This window comes from Leptonotus elevatus, chromosome 6 (genome assembly GCF_054856555.1).
Source record: "Leptonotus elevatus isolate MCC_2025b chromosome 6, RoL_Lele_1.0, whole genome shotgun sequence".
NCBI lineage: Eukaryota > Metazoa > Chordata > Actinopteri > Syngnathiformes > Syngnathidae > Leptonotus > Leptonotus elevatus.
In genome coordinates this window covers 27,177,413-27,198,362 of record NC_141244.1, presented here as the reverse complement: position 1 = coordinate 27,198,362, position 20,950 = coordinate 27,177,413, and the positions used below count along the sequence as shown (strand labels likewise).

General features: G+C 48.2%; 1 protein-coding gene across 1 annotated transcript; it reads left to right on the top strand.

The window, feature by feature from the left end:
- Window positions 1–747: 747 nt before the first annotated feature.
- sv2a (synaptic vesicle glycoprotein 2A) lies at window positions 748–18,810 on the top strand. The gene is made up of 13 exons (XM_086078172.1): window positions 748–897; window positions 3,132–3,912; window positions 8,066–8,246; window positions 8,331–8,482; window positions 8,705–8,838; window positions 8,922–9,011; window positions 9,938–10,045; window positions 11,264–11,352; window positions 11,470–11,634; window positions 11,715–11,848; window positions 14,712–14,918; window positions 15,496–15,655; window positions 17,036–18,810. Exons 2-13 carry the CDS (start codon window positions 3,282–3,284, stop codon window positions 17,217–17,219), a joined length of 2,235 nt encoding a protein of 744 aa, XP_085934298.1. The 5' UTR covers window positions 748–897; window positions 3,132–3,281; the 3' UTR covers window positions 17,220–18,810.
- The last annotated feature ends 2,140 nt before the right edge of the window (window positions 18,811–20,950 follow it).

Below are 20,950 nucleotides of genomic sequence, written 5' to 3'. Positions count from 1 at the left end.
AAAGGGAGCGTCGCGAGTTTCATGCTGTCCGATTTTGTCGCGAGATTAGGAGCGGGATTTTGGTCTGGAACTCTACTCGGGATCAGGAAGGAACGCGAGGCAAATTCAGCCTCCGGTGCGGATGAACTTGACTGAACTCTGACCTCATCGTGTCAACGAACGCCATTGCTCGCTCACCTTTGTGTGTGTGTGTGTTTATAAATTGGTCGACACAAAGTTGTTGCCGCGAAACTTAGCCGGCAGCACATCTTACTGCATACGCGCAAAATTTCAAGCAAGTTTGAATATTTGTGAAACGCTTACCGTGGACTCAACAGCCGCTCAGGACTGTTTCACAGTCTGTTAGCGCCCTCTATTGGTATAAAGTTGATATTGCAGCCAAGCCATGAAATGAGTCCTTTTCCTTCACTGGTCATTACGCGATGTTTATGTTTACTTCAATTTTGCCGCCTTCAACGGCTCCTCCTTACGCTTTCTTTCCTTTTCCTTTCCTTTTCCTTTCCATACCTCCTTCCATCCCATTCATCCCTTCTTCCCTTGCATCTTTCCTCCTTGCTTCCTTTCATTTGTCCCACCTCACCTGTGTACGTGGTGCATCCTGACGACCACCAGGGGGCGGCTTCCCGGTGGCCTCATGGGCCAATCAGAGGGCACGAGCCCGGCGCACGTGCGGCGTGCACGCGCCACTGCGCCATGCCTGGCGGTGCGCATGCGCAGCAGAACACACACACACACACACACACACTTGTTCTTCTTTATTTTTTTATTATGAAGGATGGTGAGGAGGGGGCGTGGCCGTCCCCGACGACGTCATCAGCCATCAGAGGGGAAAGAAGACAGGAGAGGAGCCGCTTCACATTGCCTGCACTAAAATAGACATCAAATCATTACAAGAAGGTAGGACATCATGATTTGGTTTTGATGATGATGATGATGATGATGATTATGCACGTGATGTATTAAAATGATGGTTAATGGATGGAAGAAGAATGAGATGAGGAGGAGGCTAATTATCATCAATTGGCTCCATTGGATTGAAGCGATAAGAGACGCACGGCGTTGTGCGCTTGTGGCGACCTCCGCCAAGGAATAAAAAGAGACTTGAAGGTTACCGTGGCGCGCACGTGAGCAAGTTTCCAATTGCTGTGTGTAAATTGGCGACGTTGCCATTTTTCCATCGATCTCTTCTCCTCCTAATGATTCATCACCGCATTGCACGATTGTGCTCAATTTGGCGAAACGTGCACGCGATCATTGGGACTTGCACGCATGCAAGGGGGAGGAGGGGCGCCTTCGTGGGGACTGGGGGGCTCCGGCGCTCTGCGTCGTGCGTCAAAATGACCTTGTCATGTGCACTTGTGCAGCGTTGCTGCTGCCTTAGAACCAACCCCCCTTCACCCCCCCCCCCCCTTCACATATGGATATTTGCTGGGAGAATCCTGGATATCAAATGCATGAAAATGTATATTGTCCTTTAAAAAAAAAATATATATATAGAAAAAGGGGTCGGTCGATATTTTACAACCCCCCCCCCACAGGCCACTGTCGTTGCTCATTTGCATCCGGGCTTGTGTTCATCTTCACACCAGCACCGTCATCATCATCATCACCATCACACACGCGCCCCCTCTTGTTATGACGTCACACACACCCGAGGCATGTTTGGCAGTAAAAACCTAATGCTTCTGGACAGGGATGGCGCTATATTGGGGCAAGGGGGGGCTGTTGCCCCCGTCAGAAGTCTGTGTATCCCCAGTTCAGCCCCCCCCCTCCTTTTTATTTGCTATTATAACGTATATTTCGATATTATTTCCTCTGCCTCGCCATGTATCGGTCAAGCCCATTTTTTATCCCCGGGAGAGAAAAAATGCAATATTTTCCCAGCCAATCCTTTACAAGCATCCCAGCACTGCACACTTGGTTTAAGATGGCAGGCATGAACAACATCCGTGCGTTCTTGGTTTCTGCGTACTTTCAGATGGAACAGGACCAAAAAAAATGGAGAAATGGCCTTTGAAAGCCACCTGGAAGTGGTTGTCATGCTGCCATATTAACGAGCCAAAGGTCAAAATGTCTTTTGCAAGATTTTGTTGGTCGTGCCACCATTCGTCGAAAGATGCTCTGTTTTCGTCCATGCCTGCCATTTGATGCCATGTATAGCGCCCTCTGCTGGATTGTTTGCTCAGGTGACGCACGTTCTTGTCAATTTCACTCAACAGCAGAGGGTGCTATAGGACAAAATGGCTGCCCCCACAACGGCTTCATTCCGATCCCACAACCACGGCAACATTTATCATAAGACCGTCTTTAGGACAACCACAACCCTTAACCGCACCTTCCGCCACCTTAACACTCACATTTGTGTGCCTTTGCAACCTTAATGCTCAACTTGGGCCATTCGCTGCCAACATTTGGATGTGGCGAGCTGAAAGGAAGCCACAGGAAAAAAATATTGACACGACGACACAATACTGCCAAGACAAGCCATCATAAATGCAAACAAGAAATGTTTGGTCAACTTCCACTTGGACTTCGCAGACGCGCTTCACGTGCTCGCTAAATGTCAGCGCAAAGCGACGCAAGCTAATCAGTGTGCGCATGTAATGCTTGAGCTAAGCGCTAACCTAGCTGAGCTGAGGTGCGAGCTGGCTTTTCCCCGACTGAAGGCACATCCTTGGTCGTGGCTTTCATTTCTCATTTGAAATCTCAACCCAGACTCGAAAGCCAATTTTGAAAGCGCTTGCAACCCAACCTTCAAACTTCAAAAAATCCTAAAATAAAACCTGCCTGCTCTTGAAACCTGAACTTCAAAGCCCCAAGCTGGTCTTGAACGCTCACCCTGAAGCTCTCACCCAGGCTTGAAAAGCTCATTTGAAATGCGACCCAAGCTGCAAACCTCCGTTAACCCTAATTTATTGCCATAACCTTATTTTGAAACCCTGACCCGGGCTTAAACCCAAATTTGAAACCCCATCTTTCAGATTTTGCACCCTGACTTGAGCTAAGCATGACTGGAACCTTGATCTTGGAGTACGAATGGGAAATCTTAACCATGGCTTGAAAACCTACTTTGAAATCTTTACAGTCCAAAGTTTTTTTGCCGTTGTTTCAAGTTGCTGTTATTTGTTCAGGGTCGCGCACGCACGAGCAGGAGCGAGCGTGCAGCCGCAGCCGATCAGGTGTTGTGGGTGTGGCCTTCAGGAGTCCACGTCACTCCCTCATGCGCTCGGACCGCTCCTGATCCCGTACGCAGCGAGCAGCCAGCACCTCCGCATCCCGAGATGGACGACGACGGCCGTTACGGGGACAACCGCTCCGACTTCGTCCGCGGCGCCAAAGACATCGCCAAGGTGGCCAAGAAGCAGGTGGGCAAGAAAATGGGGCGCGGCGTGGACAAGATGGCCGACGAGTACACCCGCCGCTCCTACAAGCGCTTCGAGGAGGAAGACGACGACGACGACTATGCCGCGGTGCCCGGCGGCGACGCCGGCGACGGCGGCGAAGGCGGCGGCTACTACCGCAACGACAGCCGCGCCAACGACGACGACGCCCACAGCGACTCCACCGAGGGCCACGACGAGGACGACGAGATCTACGAGGGCGAGTACCAGGGCATCCCGCGGCGGGACTCGGCCAAGGCGGACGGCGCGGCGGCGCACGCGCAGGCTCAGGCGCAGCACTTCCGGGACCTGTCGGCGTACGAGGGCGAGCGCAGGAAGGACCAGGAGGAGCTGGCCCAGCAGTACGAGAGCATCCTGCAGGAATGCGGCCACGGGAGGTTCCAGTGGACGCTCTACTTCGTGCTGGGCTTGGCGCTCATGGCAGACGGCGTGGAGATCTTCGTGGTCGGGTTCGTGCTGCCCAGCGCCGAGAAGGACATGTGCCTGTCGGAACCCAACAAGGGAATGCTGGGTAAGAATTTGTCCCGCCCACCTGAGCCGAGAGGAACGTTTCTCGGCGACGTTTCTACCTGGAGGTTCCCGGTGGAAACGCTAACCCTTTACGAGGGCGTTTACAATCCATTTAAGCAAGACCCCTGAACTCTAAACACAAACCCTGGACCTCGTCGTCCCCCAAACCCTTAACCCCATCCCAAACCGCACGAATCCTAATCCTTCCCATATCATTCCTGTAGAAACCTCGATCTACCTGGATTGACCTTCAAGACGTTCCCGGTGCTGATGCTAAGCAAGTTCACAATAAATGGAGGCAAGAATCTCAACCCGACACAAAACCGTCACCTTAACTTTAAATGGCTCTCGTCCCAATCCTGGCCCTTTGACCTAATCCCAAATGTTGACTCCATTCTGTAATCTTTAGACTCCACGACCCTTTTAGTTAAGAATCCACACCCGACAAAAACTCTACCCAATAGCCTGATTTTATTTTAATCCCAACTCTTACTTTTAAAGCCTCTTCTACCCAAAACCTTATTTGAACTCGAGCCTAACATTCCCCATAAACCCCGACATCCCTGACTCCTGACCTCTAAAACCGTAATCTCGCAAACATTAAATTTAGGCAAGAACGGCCCCCGAGCTCTCACTCTGCTTAAAAGTCAAATCTCAAGGTCACTCCAGATCTCACACATAAAACCCGTATCTCCCTAAAACCTTAACACCTAACGTTAACCCTAACTCTAATCTTAATCCATAATCTCTGACACCTAACCTGAAAAAACCCTAACACCCAACGCCACCTTAACCCTATTCGTTGAATTGACCCAAAACCTGACTCAAACCCTAATCCAAAACCCTGAACCCCTCAAACCTGAACACTGTCTCCGACCCCTTCTTCACTCGAACCTTACCCAAAACAACACCCTTTAATACGAACCCCTGAATTTGGTCAAGAATCCACATTGGCCGAACCCTTATTCTAAACCCCAACCGCCTTAAAATGACCTTAACACTCCCCCAAACTTTAAACCTAGACCCTAATATAAACTTGAACCTTAACCCCCAACCTTATTGATGGAATGTAGGTCCGAATCTACATTGGCCTAACTCTAAACACCTGGTACTAACCTACTCAGTGTAGCGTGGACCTCCACCAAGGCTGATAAAAAAAATATCAGCGTGCGTTTGCTATACAAGTCAGGCTAATAAAAACAAACTGCAGTCTTGACGTGACTCACATCACACCTGCTTCATCGCAGCCGCCATCTATCATCGCACGCACGCACGCACCCACGCACGCACGCGCGCGCGCACGCACCCACACACTTATCGACAAGCTGTCAAGAATCTTGTCGCTAATGTAGCCTCCCGCGTGCTCCAGTCAGCTCATGTGAGCGAGTGTTTGTCATTTTGCCGGCTGTCAAGTGTCCAATCAACACTTTGTCTGCTCTTTTGATTGTCCCGATGACAATAATCAGCAGTTTCCATGACAACCGAGCAAAGGTTAAATGCACCACTTTGACAAAACTGATGTCGCCGGCAAAAAAAAAAAGATGAGCTATTAAGAAGTGCCCGACAGTTTGGAAAGCCTGCCTTTGATTGGGCAAAGTTCCTTATGAGTTTCATCACAGTATGAGCCTTGGAAGTGGCCCCAAAATGGCCGACTTCCTGTTTGTTCAGTTGCATGAATTCTTGAGACTTTTTTTGGTGTCTGTCCTGGTTTGATAGACACGGAGATCCTCTTTCTTCTCGATCGCCGAAACTGGGGTCGGGGTTCATTTTGACTGACCCCCCCCATTATATTTCAGTCACCTGAACGCAAACCCTAAACCAGGGATGGCAAACTGCCGTCCTGGAGGGTCGGAGTCCTGCAGGTTTGAGATGTTTCGCTGCTCAAACGGCAGCTGATTATCGTTGTCAGGCTTAAGCAGAGCTCGCCGACGAGCTGATCATGACGAAGGGAGCCGTCCGAGACCTGCGGGAACTGCGGCCCCCGAAGACCGGATCTCGCCATCCCTGCAGACCCAAGCCAAAACACTGACCCTCATCCAAAACCTAACCCTAACCCAGGGGTAGGCAAGTTGGGTCCTGGTGAGCCGCGGTCTTGCACGTTTCCGGCTGTTCAATTTTAGACGGGATCCTTTTCATCCTTTTGGATTGCGCGCCTGTGTAATGCCACCAGGTGTTTATTTGAGGGTGGTATGATCAGGTGCGGCCATTTTGGAGCACGGTTGTGCTGAGACAATTACACCTGCTCGAGACAGGTGCGAGGCGCTTAAAGCACTCGAGCGGATTGACGCAGCGACAAGAAGGTGACTTTCGCTCTCCTCCTCCATGGATTGGCGTCTGGGCATCTGTGCTGGTGTTTCCACGGCGACGGCCGCGCATATTAGCATACTAGCTTGTGCGTGTGTATTAGCGTGTCGGCCTGGAGGAGTGCGCGCGTGACTCATGTGCTTCACTCCAGCATGGCAGAGAAACGTGGCGAGATGTCGCCGCAATGCAGCAGCGTGCTGACCAGATGCACGCCGTTGGACAAGCTGAGGATTGGGGGGGGGGGGGTCATGATGTGGCGTGGGGGGGGGGGGGGTCATGATGTGGCGTGGGGGGTCAGCATCTCGAGACTACGTTAGTATGGCTATGATGGATGTTTGGCTCAAAATGGCTAACTTCCTGTTCAGTTTGGGAGACTATTTTTTTGCATCTTCTTTGACACGTCCACCAAATTTCATGTCCGTCGGTGAAACTGGTGTTTGGGGCTCATTATTTTTTAGAACCGGAGTCAAAGCAAAAGCCCGAAATGCGCCCTAAATGGCTGCTTCAGGCCAAAATGGTGGACTTCCTGGGATGGGTCCTTGAGACTTTTTTGTGTGTGAATCCGGTCATGACGGATGCGTCCACCCAACTTCATGTCTGTCAATGAAACTCATTGATTTTAGCATCAAAACGTCAAAATTCATCCCTTGGAATTTGCTCGAAATGGCTGCTTTGAGTCAAAATGGCCGACTTTGTGTTCAATTTCAGGCATGAGACCTTGAGACTGTTTTGTCCATCCAGTATTAGATGTGAAACTTGGACTTGGCCAAAAATGGCTGCTTCACGCCTAAATTTCTGTTTTTTTACAGGTTTGGGTCCGAGACTTGTTGGTACATCCTGCTATGTTGCACACGTCCACACAATTTCACGTCCGTCTGTCAAGCAGGAGTCTGAAGATGATTTTTTTTTTTTTTCAAACTTTGCAGAATGGTGTTCAGGGCCCCTAATATATATATACATAATCATCAGAATTCACACACGTTTGGGTTTGCAAAGACATAAAAATCATCTCGTACAACAAAAGGCCACCTGCACAAACATAACTTTATTGTCACGCTGATGAAAAGACGCAAAGCAAATAGTCGAGAGAAGCAGCGATGACACGAGCGGGATGATGGGGGGGGGGTGCAAGGGAGGGGGGAGTCAGAGCAGCTGAGCATCTCTGTAGGCTCGGAGAGGAAGTTGGGGGAGGGGAAAAAAAGAGAAAGGGGAGGACGATGGAGAGTCTGTGACAACGATGCTGAAAAGCTCCAGGCCGCGTGTGTGTGTGTGTGTGTGTGTGTGTGTGTCCGCGTGTGTGTGTAACGATGTGTCTCACTGCAGGCTTGTGTGTCGCGCACACACGGAGGCGGGGGGGAGAGGGGTGACTATAAATAGTAATGGAGTGTTCCCTCTCTGCCCGGCCGAGGATCTTTGGCTCGTGGAGGTCGCTCGGCCATCGCGAGCACGCCGGGCGTCGGCAAGGGCGACTCAAAGGCGACTTTTTGAAAGCTTGGACGCCAATATTTCCCCGCCCAACGAATATCGGCTTGAAATATCGGTTATCGGCCTCCTTGACTACGAATAATCGGCACCGGGCATACCAGAGTATCTCTACTGTTTCGAGGCGGCTTTTCTAGTTTGAGCAATCGCATGAGAACCAGCGGTGGCAAATCCAGGTCCAGAAAACCCCCGCCACAGGTTGGCTTTGGCCACAGGTGCTCGACTCAAGCGGCAGGTAAACGAGTAGTTGAGCAGAAGCACCTGTGGCCAAAGCCAACCTGTGGCGGGGGTTTTCCTTTCCTTTCTCCGATTGTGCAGTAAAAGTGGCGTGATTTTGAACTCCTCCATCCCTATTTGTTTGTCTTCAGGCCTGATCGTCTACCTGGGCATGATGGTGGGCGCCTTCGTGTGGGGCGGCCTGGCCGACCGCATCGGGCGGCGGCAAACGCTGCTCATCTCGCTGTCCATCAACAGCGTGTTTGCCTTCTTCTCGTCCTTCATGCAAGGCTACAGCTCCTTCCTCTTCTGCCGCCTGGCCTCCGGAGTCGGGTGAGGGAAGAGCGCCGGCGCCGCCGCTAGCCGCTAGCCGCGACGTCATCTCTCAACTTGTTCTCCTTCCGGTTCCCGCGTCAGCATCGGCGGCTCCATCCCCATCGTCTTCTCCTACTACTCGGAGTTCCTGGCGCAGGAGAAGCGAGGCGAGCACCTCAGCTGGCTCTGCATGTTCTGGATGATCGGCGGCATCTACGCCTCCGCCATGGCTTGGGCCATCATCCCACATTACGGTGAGATTTGCACGACCTTGCGCAAATTCACGCTGCCCGCAAAGTCTCTTGACAATTTCCACAATTTTGGAACAAATATTCATTTTTTTTTACTAAGAAGCGTTTCAAAATTAAAAAACTGCTATCTGGGCCGTGTCCTCTTTTTTTGTGTGTGTGTGGCGGGGGGGGGGGGGGGTGTAAATGAAAATCCGGTGACCGTGGAATATGATTGGCCACCGTCAGGTTGGAGCTTCCAGATGGGCTCGGCCTACCAGTTCCACAGCTGGCGCGTCTTCGTGCTGGTGTGCGCCTTCCCGTCGGTGGCGGCCATCTCGGCGCTCACCACGATGCCCGAGAGCCCGCGCTTCTACCTGGAGGTCAGTCCGACGTGTGTTCGCGACTCAGTCGGGACGTGCGGGTGGGCTGCTTTTGATGTGACAACGGTTTTGTGAATTTGCAGAACGGGAAACACGACGAGGCTTGGATGATTCTCAAGCAGGTGCACGACACCAACATGAGGGCCAAAGGATATCCGGAGAGGGTTTTCTCCGTAAGCGGCACATTACGACGGTTCCCACACTGCGCTCAAAGAACGGCAGGATTCACGACGGGTGTTGACATTTCCGAGCTCGTCCACTTTTGTGTCTGTTTGGTGACTCTTGGTTGAAGCGTCGTCCTGTCGGTCGTCATGTCGGTCGTCCTGTCGGTCGTCATGTCGTCCTGGACGGCCGATTGGTCCACTCGTGGATCGACCACCTGATGTCAATTATGACATTCAGCTCTTTATGATTGAACTTGTTGAAAACGTACTGAAAGATTGAACCTGCGCATTCAAAGTTGAGTTCACCTGTAAAGCTTAACTCATTCACGCGCAACCATTTTGACTGAAGCAACCCCCTTCGCTCCCGGTTGTTTTACTGGATTTGGACTGATTTTGCAAGGCCCACAAAATATTGTCTTCTATTGCTATGAAAACATGAAACCGACCAAAAGAAAGATTATTCATTCATCAGGAAACAAAACGGATATTTATATGTTTCCGTTTCGCAGCAATATTCAATATTGTATAATATAATATAATATAAAAAAGAGCCTTTTTGCAACATGGCCCTGGTTGATCTCTTATACTCTGCTGCCACCTGCTGGCTGTTTTTGTAATAACTACCATTGCTTGAAGCATTCTCTTCAGTGCAGAGGCTGCATCAACTCCTTCTGTATGCTATAGCATAAATGAAAAAAAAACAAAAAACATAAATACGTCTTTGGGACCATGGCAATATTTAAAATAGAACGTGTTTATACGATTTTGGGAGCATATGAGCTCAAGTGCATTTTGACTTCATCCTGAAATTCCACTCACAAGCACGCTATCCCTGACTTTTTTGTCGCAGTGTATATCATCATCATCATCATCATCATCATCATCATCATCTTGTTTTCACCGCGTTCAACTGAATGAAACGGACGTGATTTCAGGTGACCACCATCAAAACGGTGAAGCAGATGGACGAGCTGGTGGACCTGGGGGACGGCGCCACCTGGCATCAGAAGTGGAGGCTGAAGCTCACCTCGCTTTTCCATCAGGTACACAAACGCTAATTCAGGAATGTGCTCGGGAACAGAGAACTTGTATTTGCTTTGAAGCAGCCATTGGGGCCAATTGCAGGGCTTGATGCTCTTCGAGGAGGGAACAGAGATCCCGATGTCACGTGACTTTCTCTGTACACGCCCCCTCCGGCAGGAAAGTGTTTGTGCAGCGTTATTGGTCTACAATGACGCCGGAGGGCGAAAACTAGCGTTTATCTTGTCAACGTTCCGCCCAAGAGCATTCAGTCACTTTGATAAAAAAAAAAGGCATATGATGATATACATGCGCAAGGTGGACATGTTGGATTGCCGATGAAGTGTCAGGAAAGCTTTTTTTCCCCCTCAACTTGGCGACGCTGCTGCGTGGAATGACCTCCTCTTGCTGATCAAATGAAGACTTTACAAGTTCCTACAATCCAGATTTCCTTTATGATTGGTCAAAATGTGTTATTCATGCACGTTAGCAACTTAGCATCTGCTAAATCGGTCGGGGCCGCCGTCATTCATATCGTAAAACGTCTTCTTTATGGTGGTCCGTTATTACATTGAACTCCACATTCCGCCCACTTTTTGCGTGTAGTAACAGTTAGCATTTGCTGATTTAGCCGCCATGTACCAAGTGCAACATTGGCCACGCATTGGTTCCTCTTTTGGTAGCCTGGAGCATGTTGGATCCTTTTTTTTTGTTGCCTCTTCTCGTTGTGGCAGTTGGTGCACAACAGCTGTCAATCATTCAAAAAGTGTGGCGTTTGCCGTTTACTCAAAATGGCAGACGCGTTTTCTATGCTGCCAAAATGGTTGCGCTAACGGCCATTTTGGGACAAGTGACGTCAACGTCAGGATCTCTATTGACCCAAATGAGCCCCAATCAGAAGCTGGCATCCTCGAAAGACGGGTGGTTTTGAATTGCCAACATTTTTAGCCTACTACAAGAGCGAGACATCAAAATTAGATAATTGTTTTGAGAAAGTTCAAATGTGGCATGAAATTGAGGAGGTACGCTGTCATAACAGAAAAAAACGAAAAATTCCCAAGAACCCCCCCCCTACATGAAATGACTTCAGTACGCAAAGTCAGCCATTTTGGGAGAATTTGAGGGCTTGCACTTTGACAAACTCCTTGTAGGGAATTCACTCAAATGACCCCCGATCGGAAGCCGGCGTCTCGGACAGATGGACCACTAATCGCCATTAACGTGCTCGTATGTTCTTTCAGGTGTGGAGTAATTTCCTGACGGTTTTCTCCCCCGAGTACCGCCGCACCACTTACATGATGATGGCCGTCTGGTTCTCCATGTCCTTTAGGTAATCTTACCTCAGGAATGCAAACTGTCCAATGGTCTGGGAATATAGCGGACCATCTTGCTCGGGAAACCCGGTTCACGAGATATTCTAACCACGTAACCTGTTTTGCCGGCGCAGCTACTACGGTTTGACCGTGTGGTTCCCCGACATGATCAAGTACCTTCAGAAGCAGGAATACGCCTCGCGCACCAAAGTCTTTGTCAAGGAGAAGGTGGAACACGTCACCTTCAACTTCACGCTGGAGAACCAGGTGCACCGCCAGGGCGAGTACTTCAACGACAAGTGAGTCCACAACCGCTCGCCTCGGTTAAGTCGGAAAAAACACGAGCGAATGCGTCTGCCCCGGCTATTCTGCTTTCAAGGTTCGTGAACCTGAAAATGAGGTCCATGGTGTTCGAGGACTCGTTGTTCGAGGAGTGCTACTTTGAGGACATCACCTCCAGTAATACCTTCTTCAAGAATTGCACCTTCATCGCCACCCTCTTCTACAACACAGGTAATGGAAACGTGGCCCCATCTGGGGAAAGTTTGAGGTTCCAGACGGCCTCGAAAGCCAAACCAGATCAGGAGAAACGCACGGGACCCACAAGTTTTGGTCTTGCCCAGTTAGTAGTTGTGGGGACCACTCGTAAGGTAGTTTAGTGGTTCGTGTTGCTGGCAGATTGTGAACCAGAAATATTCTTTCCCGCCTTCCCGAGTCAACGTGTTATCATCATTGCTATTGTTTGTGTGTGCGTGCGTGCATGCAAGTGCTTTTTCATTCAAATCCAAGACCCTTCACCTTAAGCGGATACTTGAGAGTCCCGCCAGCGCGGTAAAGTTGTCAGGAGGGCGCAGGGAAGGATCAAAGGAAGGAAAGATGAAGCAAAAAGTGAAATCCAACACCAACCAGGCACCACAATCAACCCACAAATCCAGAATATTTCACCAACCTCAGATACATCTGAATTCAGGATTAGGGAGACATCAAGAGACCAGAGGAAAGACTAAAGGAAGGAAGGATAGATGAAGCAGAGTGAGATCCACAAACGCCAACCTCCACTAATTCAGCGACCAGTGGGAGAAGCAAATTCTTTTTTTGAGTTTCAATAGATGCTGGTGTGGTGGATCTGGCATGCGCGAGAACCTCCACCAAAGAGGGGAGCCATCGATCTTGGTTGGGTTTAGGGTGATCCAGTGTCTTAACAGTCAGCCGTTGGCGTTAAAAAGGCCGACACGGCTAAAGAAGTCGGCCGAACCATTTGTGGGAGTTTGAAAAAGTTCTTGCTGCTGCCAAAAGTCTTGGTCTCGGGTCATCAGAGCTTGACCTCACGTTGATGACATCATGGCGCCGCTCCATGATGTCGTGGCAGAGCTCTCGTGTCGCCAGTGGCCAAAGCCGCCAACGATGTCCGATGGCAACCGCAATGATTGTTGGAGAAGTTGCACAAGTTCCCCTGAAGCGGACGACACAAGAATCGGACCGCACCATGCCAGTGTTGATTCTAGGTGCCCTGGTAGGGTCGGTAGTGACCAAAGTCGCTGGTCAGTACCTGGGCTCGTCTGCTTCGAAGGACTGCCCGTCACTTTTGGAGACGCTGTTCGAGATCCCCAGTCAAGGAAATCTTCTGATTCCAAAAGACAACCGTCAGGATTCCCTCGACCCGTTCTCGTCTGTGGCCCACCCTGCGGACCCGGACCCCGACTTGCGGAAGCTCCTACGCCTGACCAACCCAGATGATCCGCGCGAACCCAACTGGGACGAGGAGCTATTTTGGGGAAAACGCCGGGTATCGGCCCAAGCACGCGTGCAAGTGCCGATTATCAGGAAGACTTTGGAGATTGTCAGAACTGTTCTTTCTCCGATTGCCGTGACCTCTTTGAGGACCGCTGGCCGCTACTGCGAGCAGCTGAGGACCAGCCACGCCTACGTCCGTTTCAACAACTGGTTTGCGAGGTTCTCCACGCCTCCTCGGATCGCCTTCCTTTGCGTCTCCACCCTCGTTTCGTTTTGCCTCCAGAGAGCTTTGCAGCTTTTCTACGGCTCGCAGGTGAAAACGTTTTTGTTGGCGCACCGACGGCAACTGCTCGCTTTTTTGTTTTTCCCGTCCTCGATCCTCTTTCCTCTGCTCTACAGTTTGCTTCCTTGATAGACTCGAAGCACCTCATAGTCCACCCGCCGGTCTTTTTGGTGGAGTTGTGACTTTAATTCGACAAACGTCTATGAGTGAATAGCTTGACAATATTGCGCCATAGCAAACCAAACCAGAATGTTGGTGTGGGTTTGGCTCCTCTTCTGAGTTCTACGGGCTCCAAACTTACCGTCCACCACGTCTTCTTGGATGTGACAAAGAGAAGTCCCGTTTTGAAGTCCACTCTTCAACCGGAACCGTTTTGTGGACCCAAAGCGCTTTACAAAGCCTCACGTTCCCACACCAGCGGTCGGCGCTGACACGTCTACTGGGTGCAAATCGGGGTTCAGTGTCTTGCTCAAGGACGCTTCGACATGATCACCAGGGGTGTGGGTTGAACCCACAACCTCACGGATGGACGACCACTCTACCACTGATCCACGCCGCCCTGTTTCCGCTTCTCGTGGTGCTTTAATTCTTCACCAATCTCCCCATGCTGCTTCACTATTCGGCTGAACGAGCAATTTAGCTAATTAGTGGTGTCCAATTACCTGTTAGTTCCTCTCATAAATTTGAAAATAAAGATGTATCTTTCTTTTATACACCCTTTGACTGATTAACTGCAGCCATTTTGACTGAAGCAACCTCCTTCGCTCCCGGCTGTTTTACTGGATTTCGCAAGGCCCACAGAATATTGTGTTCTTTTGCTATAAAAAAAACAAAACATGGAACCTACCAAAAGAAAGATTAGAGTGTCTTCTTCATCAGAAAAAAACATATGTTCCTATCTGTTTCTGTTTTGCAGCAATTAGCATTAGAATATAGTTACGGTTCTTAATTATTCACAAACCTGTGGGGGGAAAAAAGCCTTTTTGCAACATGGCCCTGGTTGATCTCTTATACTGTCTTATACTCTGCTGCCGCCTGCTGGCCATTTTTGTAATTACTTCCATTGCTTCAAGCATTCTCTTCAGTTTGGAGGCTGCATCAAAGCCTTCTGTATGCTCGAGCATAAAAACAACAACAACAAAATACGTCTTTGTGACCATGGCAATATTTAAAACAACGTTTTTATACGTTATTGGGAGCACCCACATTTAGCACTTTCTGCCAGTGTAAAACCCAAACTGTGTTGTCTGAAAAGTCCCAAATGTGTTTTGGAGCGAGTGCTGTTGACCTGACTGAAGTCCTTGTCCTCCGACCCCCCCCTCCCCCCCCCCCCCCCCCCCCCCCCCCCCCCCCGCGAAGACCTGTTCAAGTACAGGTTGGTCAACAGCCGGCTGATCAACAGCACCTTCCTGCACAACAAGGAGGGCTGCCTGCTGAGCGACGTGAGCGACGAGAACAACGCCTACATGGTCTACTTCGTCAGCTTCCTGGGAACCTTGGCCGTGTTGCCGGGCAACATCGTGTCGGCGCTGCTGATGGACAAGATCGGCCGGCTCAGGATGCTCGGTAAGCGTTTTTCTGCCGGCGCGCTTTGCCAGCGGCGTGCGTTCGATACTTTTTCATACTGCCACTATCACGTGGTGTAAATCGCAATGTACCAACATGCAACGGCGCACTTTATCTGAAGCGGTTGACAAAAACACGTACCATTCGTACCCTATGAAATGTATGAACGTGATAGACAACATATTTGTTATAATTTCGGCTAAATGTGAAATAAAAATAGGATTTTCTTTACTTGCACATGCGCAAGTCAATACACTGGCATTTTAAGAAAAAAGTTTTTTTAGAATTTAGCCTACAAGTACATTACGTTTAAACATATTTGCAAATGTGTATGCCAGTCAAAAATATTGGCAGTTCCATACCTAAAGACTAAAAAGCGATTGGACAGTCAAATCTCACTACAACATTCATTTAGTGGGAGCAATGCAGAAAAGTGAAAGGAAAAGACTTTTGGGAGTAAGTTAATATCATTTCATGGAACAAATATTGGAATGTGTGTTGTGAATGTCGGTCAGTATTTGGCCAGCAGAGAACGTGTCGCTCGATCCAACGTTTGTCGTTTTTTATGCGTCTCCAGCGGGTTCCAGCGTGATTTCCTGCATCAGCTGTTTCTTCCTGTCGTTCGGCAACAGCGAGTCGGCCATGATTGCGCTGCTCTGCCTGTTTGGCGGCATCAGCATCGCCTCCTGGAACGCCCTGGATGTGCTGACCGTCGAGCTCTACCCGTCCGACAAGAGGTACGCGAATGCCGCTTTCCTCCTCAGGTCGTTGAATCGGCGGAGGCTGGCTGGTGTCTGCGGATCTCACGCGGCTTCGTCTGTCCTTCCTTCCTTTTTTTTTTTCTCTTTTTTTCCCCTTTTTTCTTAAAGAGCTCAGTATTGTTCATTCGGAAATGTCATCATCATTGCTCTTTATTTCTTTTTTATTTTTTTATTATTATTATTTTTTTGTGTGTGTGTGGGTGAGTATGTGTATGTGCGTGCGTTTATTTGTTAGCTCACCAAAAAAAACTATTAGAAAAAAATCTCATACCGTTCACCTAAACCGAACACCGCTGTCAGGAGAGCCGAGGTCTTCCTTTTCTCGGTCTCTCCTTCGGTCTCTTGAGGCCTCCCTGATTTTATGTTTTTTGGATTTGTTGGGGTCTGGATGTTTCTTGGGTTGGGGAGGAGTTCTGGTGGGGGGTGCCTGGTCGGTGCTGGATTTCACCTTCCTTGGTTTTCTTTGGTCCTTCCTCGGGTCTCCTGACGGCGGTGTTCGGTTTAGGTGAACGGTATGAGATTTTTTCTAATAGGTTTTTTTGGTGAGCTAACAAATACACGCACGCACGCACATACACATACTCACCCACACGCACACAAAAAAATAAATAAAATTAAAATAAAAAAAAATAATAAAAATAAAGAGCAATGATGATGACATTTCCGAATGAACAATACTGAGCTCTTTATTAAGAAGAAAACAAAAAAAAAAAGAGGTACGCAAATGCCGATTGTCTTTGACAAGCGCGACGGCTGGAGCGGCGGCGCCGATTGTGGTTGTGGACCGCCCCGTGATGGCGCCGATGTCGTTTGTTTGGCATTAGGCTGTTCTGCTGCCACCAAGTGGCTTGACTCTGTATCACCTAATATTGTGATATATATGTTAGATTGTTATTGTGAATACATGGATGGATGGACAGAAAGAAGTACACTCTTAAAATTGCTGGGTCAAAAGTAACCTCGTTTTGGTCAAAAATGGGGCTGACCTGCTACTTTCTTGAATTGTTTCAATTTTGTTTTCTTTAACCTTTATTTAACCAGGTAGAAATGTTTGAGAGCTAATTCTCGTTTACAAACATGACCTGGACATTCGGAGTTGTTTTGCAGACGAGCCATTTGTTCGTACAAAGAAACCCAAGCAAATAAGTTAGCTTAAATTGGCCCAAGTCGTTTGTCGGTCCAATTTTTGACTGAACAGATATTATGGATGGATGCCAGACAGACTGACTGATAGAACAATGGAAAGACAGATGGAACAAAATTGGACTGGCTTGCAAGTTGGGTTGTTTTGAAAAAATCTGCACCCCCCGCCATGTTTTTTGTTGAATGAGTAAATATTGATGTTCCTGCATTCAGGACCACGGCGTTCGGCTTCCTCAACGCGCTGTGCAAGCTGGCGGCCGTGCTGGGCATCAGCATCTTCACGTCCTTCGTGGGCATCACCAAGGCCGTGCCCATCCTCTTCGCCTCGGGGGCGCTGGCGGTCGGCAGCTTCCTGGCCCTCAAACTGCCCGAGACCAGGGGTCAGGTGCTGCAATAATAAAAGGCCATCGGGGAGTTGGCGCAGGTGAGATTGGAGTCGCAATTGGTTTGAATGGAATCACGGCGCAATTTGTAGTTGACCCCACCCCCCAAAAAGTGGCAGAAGTCGGAGGTCCGAGAACTGGGAGGCTCTTGGAGGTGAGCCATCCAAAATCCGATAACCCGGCATCAAATCTTTCCATTTGATGCCTTTCGTTTCAAAAAGGAGGCGTTTCATTGGTGGTCATTTTGTTGACAATGACGGTTTGTTTTGTTGAGGTGGGCATAAAGCAAGCCCCTCTTGCCCTTTAAAAACACGATTTACCATCGTTGACGTCACACGTTGAAGGTCATCCATTAAAAGCACAAACGTAGTGTGAATGTGTGTGCTCTTGTATTAGAAAGGCCTTTTTAGTACTTCTCCTGGCCCCGCCCCCACCACGCCGCCTCGTCTTATGCATGTCCAAGTGTATGTATGTACGTGTATGTCAATGTATGTATGACTACTGGCAACTGAAAAGTTATCAAAGCGGAAGCGATGTGAGGCCAGGCTGCTTTCAAAATGTCGCTTTTCCACAGTCCGCCTGCGAGAACGCGCGTCACGCGGAGCGTGTTGCTCACGGAGGCACCGCAAAGTTCCAAACGTTCCGTTTTGTATTCGGCGTACGATCAGTTGACGCTGAAATTGCAGCTTTTATCTTCAGACTTTAATGATGAGCGCGTTCAAACCTTCCAGTCAGGAAAGGGGGCGGGGTCTCACTTGAGAAGTTTGATGTGGGAGACCCGACGACTGTAGCTCAAGCAAAGTTGAATATCTAACAAACGAGGCAGGCTGCTTCATTTTATCCAAGAGGAGACTGCGGGCAGCAAGATTAGATAACAAAGCATCAGACTCCACAGTCTCCACTTTGCTGCAATGTTAAGGTCAACTGAGCATGCGTGTTGTTTCCTCCCAGTTCGCAATGGATGAAGACGTCCAACTTGATCCAAGAGGAGATTGAGGGGCAGCAAAGTGGAGACTGTGGAGTACAGCTAAGGCTATGCTAACATTAGCATTTATTTATTGTGTTTCTCGGCCCAAGAAATCGTCCCTGCTACGCCGGCAACGTGGTGGTGCAGTGGAAAAGCGACATTGTTCTTAGTTTCTGAATGGTTGTAGCGCAACAAGATACTTGTACAAATATGTAAGAGATGACAACATATGAAATTATATTCATAATAATAACGATAAGGACATGTGTGAAGTGAATGTTAGCGTGATTATCGTGCAATATGGAACCCTCCTGTGCAATATCCCTCGTCATAATGTTAGTCCTGATTTTTTTTTTTTTTCCCGGTGGTGAGTGGGGGTAAAACGACTGCAGCAAACTAGACAAACCGTGCAGGGCTTGACCAATAGGTGGCGCTAATAATGGGTGTGGATGAGATTCACTGCCAAGGGCTGAGAGTGTAACAGCACAGGGTAGATTCAACAAAAACACGGCAACCGTCATTTACGTATACGTTCACGTCCTTTATGTCCAAACTGCCATTTTATAGGATAGCAGCCATATAGACACAACTTTATCTATGGGGCAGCCGCAATTCCATATTTGGGGGGGAAGGGGGGGGGGGGGGGGGAATATGTTACTGCCTGATCCCAAAATGGACCTCAAAATTCTGCACTCAACCCCCCAAAACGACAATATGGATTATTATTGTTTTTCTAAAAGTTCCCACATGTTGAGCTTCAGATTGGCTCTGGTCTATTTCAATGTATATGAGTTCCAGGTTAAAAACAATATCCGGTTAGTACTTTTAACAGTCCCGGAACCATCTTAAGCTCAAGCAACGACAGATGCCAAGAACTGAAAGATCCTGGAACTTTAGCTTCAGATTTGGTCTCATCTATTTCAATGGAGTTTTTGAGCTAAAAAGACCACTCGTGCTGAAAGAAAAAGAAACAAAAGCGTATGGGATTGGAACCTGCAGACTTCTTAGTTCCAGGAACTACAGGTGTACAGAACAAAAAGTTTCTGGAACTCCATATTATTATCTTTTGCCTATTGCAAATTAATCTTAACGTTAACGACCCTTCTACTGCAATACTTAAAAAAAAAAAAAAAGATCTGATTGTAATCTGTCAATTCCTTAGAAGTAGCCTACAGATGCCAAAAGCAGAAAGTTCCTGGAACTTGAATTTCATATTTCTTGTTCATTTGAACATCTCGTGACTGAGTAGAACTTCTGCAAATGTTTTAAAACATCGGAAACTACGAAATCACATTTGTGACAAGTTAACGAGGTGTTATGTGTGCAATTATGAGGAACAAAAAAAAAAAAAAAACCCAAACATTAGGAAAAAAAAGCATGAATGATGACATAATAAGTTGTGTGCAGAATTGTGAGGGGAAAAAAGTGCATTGCATCCTTTCTGGAATAATGCGGTAACATGTGGAAAATGTGCAAGAGGTGAAGGCGTGTGAAGAAATGGCGGCTGCTTTTGAAATAAAGTTTTGAATGGAGCCAGACGACCCGTTGCACTAAACGCACACGCACGTGCGCGTTGAGGAAAGCGCCAACATCAAAGAGCACAAATTCCACCCAAGCAGACGATTGAACAACGTTAAAAAGCAGCTCTTGACCCGCCGGTTGCATTTTTGTCTTCATTTTGAAAACTGATTTCTATTTCGTGTGCCATTTGTCACGTGGTTCATTAATTCTTGCCAAATGAGTTTTACACGTCACGCGCCATCTGTGCTCTATACATATGAACATATGTACATACAAACGAGGATCGTTATAGTGCAACTCAATCAAAAACCTTTTTTAGTCTGCACACGTCGGTCATGTGACTTCTACAAACAGGAAGTGGAATTCCCTTTTCTGATGACAACAACAAATTAGAAGTCAAACGCACAAGGAAAACATCAAAATTCAGGCAGGATTTAGAGGTAACCACCATTTGTTTTGTTTTGTTCAACATTAAAAATGTTGCCCACATTTTTTTTTTTTCACCCCAGAACTTCCAACTTTTAACCAACGTATCCGATTGGATCACTTTAGCTCTAAGAACCACAGGTTCCAAGTCCCTGGAACTTTAGCTTCAGATTTGGTCTGTTTAAATGTAGTCTGGGAAGTGCACCTTGCTCGTACTTTTAGGCAGTCCAGGGACCAACTGTACCTTTTAGTTCCAGGAACTACTTATACTGTACAAAGAGCCAAAGGTTCTTGGGACTTAAGCTTCATAACGCTTCATGTCAACTTCAATTTAGTTGCGGGGTGCTAAAAAGACCCCGCTTGTGCTTTCCTGGAAGCAAAGTTGGAAGCTTCTAGTTCCAGGCACCACAGGTACCAAGAGCTAAATGTTACTGGAACCTTAGCCTCTCATCTGTTTGTATTTCAATTTAGTTCTGGGGTAAAAAGAAGACCCCGCTAGTACTTTCAAAACAACATCGGATTGGATCCATTCAGTTCAAGGAACTTGCCGAGAACGTGCCAAGAACTCAACGTTCCTGGAACGTTGACTACCTAACTTGTGTTCAGGGTTCATTTTTGTACAAAGATTCTGTTGCCATGGCAACAAGGGTCCATGGCAAGCACAAAAAGCTAACAAAGCAATAAATTGTCTGGATTTGTTCCCGTCTGCTAGCATTAAAAAAAAAAAAAAAAAACACTGAAAGTCCCAAGTCCCTCCAGGGCTTTTTTTTTCTCTCCATTCATTCATTGTAACAGAGAATTGATCATCTTTGTCGTTGTGTACTGTGCCGT